The 6,353-nt window shown below is 37.6% G+C and overlaps 1 protein-coding gene across 2 annotated transcripts in view; it reads left to right on the forward strand.

The window, feature by feature from the left end:
* LOC103084210 (zinc finger protein 570) overlaps positions 1-6,353 on the forward strand; it is a 345,144-nt gene that overhangs the window by 331,071 nt on the left and 7,720 nt on the right. The window contains exons 1-3 of one of the 2 annotated variants that reach the window (XM_007471040.1): positions 750-758; positions 2,208-2,331; positions 2,589-2,684. The exons of the other annotated variant lie outside the window; for it this stretch is intronic. Of the exons in view, the coding sequence (XP_007471102.1) occupies positions 750-758; positions 2,208-2,331; positions 2,589-2,684 (229 nt within the window). Of the gene's footprint in view, positions 1-749; positions 759-2,207; positions 2,332-2,588; positions 2,685-6,353 lie in introns of those variants that run through there. 2 annotated transcript variants of the gene reach the window in all.

Below are 6,353 nucleotides of genomic sequence, written 5' to 3' on the forward strand. Positions count from 1 at the left end.
GCTCACGTACACTCATTGAGGATGTAGTCTACTCCTCATAGGAATGAATGTTTCTTATGTCTTCTTTGGAGAAGTGTCTATTTAGAGCTTCTGCCCATTTTTTGATTGGGTTGTTTGTTTTTTTGATATTGAGCTGTATGAGTTGTTCGTGTATTTTGGAGATTAATCTCTTTTTGGTTGCATTGTTTGCATATATTTTTCCCGTTCTGTAGGTTATCTTTTCATTTTGTTTATGGTTGCCCTTAGTTTTGTGGTATGAGTGCTTTAGATAAAAATGAGTCAGTAAGTATTATACACTTGTGGGGCATAGTGGAGATAGATGAAAGGCCACTGTCATACAGGGAAGTACACAGGAGGGCCCTGGGCAAATGCACTGGGCTCCCAGATTGGAGAGTTTCCCTGGGGATGTCTAACTTTGGGCCCTTATTGTTAAAGGGGTTATTCAGAGCAAGTCAGAATGGCCTTATCTCATATCCCGAATATGCTGATCCGTGCCATGATTTAGCATTACTGATTGGACTGAAACTTCATCCTGCTGTATTTGAGTCTCTTGGGTTTTGGATAGGGCCAGAATTTCTGCAGATTCCCTCTGACCTTCCTTCAAGGAATAAAATGGTATTCTTACTCCATTTGAAAGCTCTGAGGAAAGCCTGACCTCTCATTATTCCTTCCTTCTAGCTCTGCTTTCTCAAGACTGCTTCATCGGGAGAGGAATCTAGAAGACTGAGCGACTCTTAGAATTTTAAATTATGGCCCATGTGAGTTGGAATTTCTTCTCTCCAAAAATATAACCATTTATATCACATCGTGTCAATTTTTTTTTTTTTTTTTGCGGTACGCGGGCCTCTCACTGCTGTGGCCTCTCCCGTTGTGGAGCACAGGCTCCGGACGCGCAGGCTCAGCGGCCATGGCTCATGGGCCCAGCCGCTCCGTGGCATGTGGGATCCTCCCGGACCGGGGCACGAACCCGCGTCCCCTGCATCGGCAGGCGGACTCTCAACCACTGCACCACCAGGGAAGCCCCGTGTCAATATTTTTATTCCTTATCCTTAAACTGCTTACCTGAGTCACTATTGAACGTGGTAAGTGATAGTTGTGAAACAGTCCGGTGCCTTCCCTAGATGTCCCTCTTCTCTCCAACATGGCATTCAATACCTCCTGTGACCTAATACTTTGACAGAGCACTGAAGGAAAAGATATTGTTTAAAAGAAATAGTAGAGACTTTTAAAAATCAAAACTGTGGCTCAACAAGGTGGAATTGTGTGACCAAAAGAGACCCACTACATGAAAGCTTTTATTTACTCTATGTAATGGGGTGTTTCAATTAAGAAAGATGGGAGTTGGTGTTAGTTGGTATTCATTTTAGTAGTGGCACTTTGTCATGCTTTTAGATAGAGAATATAAGAGGAGGTTGAGTTCAGAGAGATCTAGGATTTTGCCAGGAAATCAATGAGAGAATAATATCATTAACAAGACATGCGCTGATAGTCAGCTGACAGCCTAGAGATTTTATACATTCTCCACAGAAAATGGTATTAGTTAGAGAGTGTATCTCTTAAGAATCCTTTCAACTTCAACTAATAGAAAATTCAAGTAAAAGAAACTGAAAGAAAAAAAACTATTCTCACATAGTAAATCTGGAGTTGATTATTCCAGGCTGTTATAGCCTCTTGGTGGTATCAACAAAGAACTCATATGATATCTGTTATTCTGGGCTGCCATCCTGTTGTCTTGATGTTTGTTGCAGGAAGGCTATAACAATGTTGTAACTGAGCAACAGGAGATTTTTTTTTTTTTTTTTTTTTTTTTTTGCGGTACGTGGGCCTCTCACTGTTGTGGCCTCTCCCGTTGCGGAGCACAGGCTCCGGACGTGCAGGCGCAGCAGCCATGGCTCACGGGTTCAGCTGCTCCACGGCATGTGGGATCTTCCCGGACCGGGGCACGAATCTGTGTCCCCTGCATTGGCAGGCGGACTCTCAACCACTGCGCCACCAGGGAAGCCCAACAGATTTTAAGAGCATATAGGCACTTGGCTTCAGGGGCACTAATTTCCATATCATTTCCCCCCACACTACAGGCAGCCAACTCCAGTTTTTTGCTGAATGTATGGACCTCTTCCTGCAGTTCCCTTTTCCATCTTTTCCCCATCCATCTAAAAGATTTCTTTTAACTTCACTGTTGATGTTTGGGTTTGTCATTTCAGCAGTTGATGATGTTCAGGGATGTAGCTGTAGACTTCTCTCAGGAGGAGTGGGAGTGCCTGGACTTGGAACAGAGAGCTTTGTACAGAGACGTGATGTTGGAGAACTACAGCAACATGGTCTCACTGGGTAAGATTCAGAATTTGACCCCAGAAATTCCTGATTCCTACATTGTGAACTTTTGGATTGCCTTTTAAGTGTCTAGGGGGATTTCTGACCTATTTCTGGGAAAATGGTTTGTGCTTTATAAATTTGGCAATAGTCATCATTATTGGGAAACTCCATCTTACCCATCCTTTATGCATTTTTCTTGCCCTTTCTCATAACTAAGGGACTTACGGAACCCTTACCACGTGGTAATTTCCTATTTCTTATTTTCTGATCAGGACTTTGCCTTTATCAGCCAGATGTGTTCTCTTTACTGGAGAAGGGGAAAGAGCCCTGGATGGTTTTGAAGGATGAGATAAGAGGACCTTGCCCAGGTGAGTGAGGGCTGAGCAGGCACAAGGAGGCCATCATTGCAGATAACACCCAGCTGTTTAGTAAGTCAGTAACATGTCTATAGTATTGGTCTAGAATTTCCTCCTCAGAGGCCAAAAGCCTGTGGATAAAGGCCTGAGACCTAGAAATGAAAGTAACCTTTTCAACATGAATTTCCAACTGAACCTTCTCTTCAACTCCAAATACCACTCCATTTCAGTGCTCTCATTTTTCCTTCATGTTACAAAAAATGTAAATGCCGTTCTTTTTCTCCAGTGGTCAGTTTATCTATGGTTTGGATTAAGTTTCTCCCCATTTCTTTTTTTCCATTTCTATATTTGTAAATTTCATCACTCTCTAAAAAAACATTTTTGACCCTGTTTTTCATTTTACCTGCTATCTCTTGAATTTTTTTTATTTTGCCTAGTTTCTCCTTGCTTTTGCATTTTCTTCATTAATTAACTCTTTCTTTTAAGCAACATTTATTGATTTTATAATTTCATTTTAGGTTAAGAAGGGTTAACAAAGAGTCTGTAATCAATTAAGAAACTTGGTATTCTTTCCTATGACTGGAACATTTTCATAAATTTCTGCAGAGTAGCCTTTACATTAAGAGAAGGCCTAATAGGCTGCTTTTTTTATGGTTTCTTGCTACAATGAAGAGGAAATGGCAGGAGAGAGGTTAGGGCTATTAGAAGACAATGAGGAGAGAGTACAGTGTCATAAAAGACAAGTCCTGGCTGTCAAAAGGAAGCGAGGGGTATATTTGGCAACTAGATGGTAATTGATGAATTTTCTGTTACGGGCAGGAGTCAGGTTGAAATAACTTACTCTTGGAACTTCTTTTTTATTGGAAATATCAAGGAAAGAAAATAAATTTTATTTCCTTATTGGAATCATGTTTCTAAACTCCAGAACCTATATTGATGTTTTAAAATTGTTCTTTTTCCAAGCTATTGATACATGGAAAAACTTGAATGAATCTCAAGGATGTTATGCTGAATGAAAAATGCCAATCTCAAGTGTAATTGACCTATAACATTCACATACTATATGAATTCATTTATACAAAATTCTGGAAATCACAAAGTTAGAGATTGAGAACATATTAGTGGTTGCCAGGGGTTAGGAATGGGCAGGGAGCAGTGGTAGTGGTGGTTATGACTATAAAGAGATAGAATGAGAGAGAACATCTCTGTGGTGATGGACTATTTCTGTATCTTGATTCTTGTGGTGATTACAGGAATCCAAATATGTGATGAAATGACATAAAACTGTATACATATATTGTGCCAATGTTTATTTCATGATTTTTATATTGTAGTATAATTATGTAAGATGTATTCATTGGGCAAAACTGGGCAGAGGGTACACAAGACTCTGGAGTATCTTTGCAAATTCTTGTGAATCTATAATTATTTCAAAATAAATGCTTTTAAAACTTACTTTGTTCTATAAGGTATATACAGTTTTCTCTCATATTTTTATTCCCTAAACACTACCACGTATGTTTTTAATTTTAGTTTATTTTCACATATTATGATTATAATATTATATATTAAGGTTGTTCTGCATTTCTTGTTACTGAAGTTACCACTCTTGGTACACGTCAGTTATTTCTGGGATTTTTCTGCATTAGATGATACTTATATTTCAGATATGAGATTCCTTAGCCAAAGGGTTCAAAGTCAGAAAATCATGTGCCCAACTAATTTAAGAGACTTCATTGAAAAAAGTTATTTTAAATCATACAAAATTAAATGAATACTTTAAATAACCTGTGCTATTTATTTATAACCCATAACTGTTTCATCCATGTTTCAGTAGAGGGCCATGACATGTTCTCCCTAATTGCAGTTCTGCCTATTCTTTCTTATATCAACCATTCCAATAATTCATTCTCCTAATATCTTGATTCTGTTTTGTTAAAAGGGAGTGGGAATTTAAGCAGTCTAACTGTAGATGCTTTATTTTCCCCAATCTTTAAAAAAATTTTTTTATTGAGCTGTAGTTGACATACAACATTATATTGGTTTCAGGTATGCAACATAATGATTTGATATTTGTATATGCTGTGAAATGACCACTACAATAAGTCTAGAGATCCTCTATCCCCATACAAAGTTACAAAATATGCCATATAATATTATTGACTATAACCACCATGCTTTGCATTATATTCTCATGACTACTTATGTTATGACTGCTGGTTTGTACTTCACCCATTTCGCCCAACCCCCCCACCCCTTTGGCAACCACCATTCTGTTCTCTGTGTCTGTGAGATTTGTTTTGCTGGTAGGTTTTTGATTACTGATTCAATTTCCTTACTACTAGTAATCAGTCTGTTCTGATTTGTATTTCTTCATGATTCAGTCTTAGAAGACTGTATGTTTCTAAGAATTTATCCATTTCTTCTAGGTTGTCCAATTTGTTGGTGAATAATTGTTCATAATAGTCCCTTATGGTCGTCTGTATTTCTTTGTCATCAGTTTTAACTTCTCTTTCATTTGATTTATTTGAGCCCTATCTCCTTTTTTCTTAGTGAATCTAGCTAAAGGTTTGTCAATTTTATTTTTTTAAAGAACCAGCTCTCAGTTTCATTGATCTTTTCTAGTATCTTTTTTTTTTTTTTTTTGGCTGCACTACATAGCTTGCAGGATCTCAGTTCCCCAACCAGGATTTGAACCTGGACCACAGCACTGAAAGCCCAGAATCCTAACCACTAGGCCACCAAGGAACTCCCTCTAATATCTCTTTAGTCTCTTAGTGAGTCTAGTCTCACTATTAGTCTCTTAGTCTCTATTAGTAATTAGTCTCTATTAGTCTCTTTAGTGATCTTTTATTTCCTTCCTTCTACTACCTTTGGGCTTAGTTTGTTGTTCTTCTTTTTCTAGTTCCTTTAGGTGTAAGGTCAGATCATTCGTTTGAGAGATTTTTGTTTCTTGAGGTAGGCCTGTATCACTATGAACTTGCTTCTTAGAACTGCTTTTGCTGCAAGACATCGATTTTGGTATGTTTTCATTTGTCTCAAGGTATCTTTTGTTTTCTCCTTTGCTTTCTTCATTGACCTATTGGTTGTTCAGGAGCATGTTATTTAATCTCCAAATATTTGTGATTTTTCCAGTTTTCTTTTTGTGATTTGTTTCCCATTTTATACTGTTGTGGTCAGAAAAGATGGCTGATACAATTTCAGTCTTCTTAAATTTATTGAGACTTGTGGCATACTATATGATCTATCCTGGAGAATGTTCCATGTGTACTTGAAAAAAATGGATACTCTGCTGCTTTTGGAAGGAATGTTCTATATATATCTATTAAGTTAATATGGTCTAATGTGTCATTTAAGGTGCATGTTTCCATATTGATTTTCTGTCTGGATGATTTATCCATTGATGTAAGTGGAATATTACAGTCCCCTACTATTATTGTATTGCTGTCAATTTCTCCCTTTAGGCCTGATAATATTTGTTTTATATATTTTGGTGCTCCAGTGTTGGTTGCATAGATATCTACAAGTGTTATATCTTCTTGTTGTATTGACCTCTTTATCATTATGCAATGCCCATGTGTGTGTTATATTATAGTCTTTAAAATCTTTTATGTCTGAAATAAGTATAGCTCCCCCAGCTTTTTTGTTGTTGTTGTTTCCTTTTGCATGAACACTCTTTTC

Source organism: Lipotes vexillifer, unplaced genomic scaffold, assembly GCF_000442215.2.
Source record: "Lipotes vexillifer unplaced genomic scaffold, Lipotes_vexillifer_v1.1 scaffold182, whole genome shotgun sequence".
Taxonomy (NCBI): Eukaryota; Metazoa; Chordata; class Mammalia; order Artiodactyla; family Lipotidae; genus Lipotes; species Lipotes vexillifer.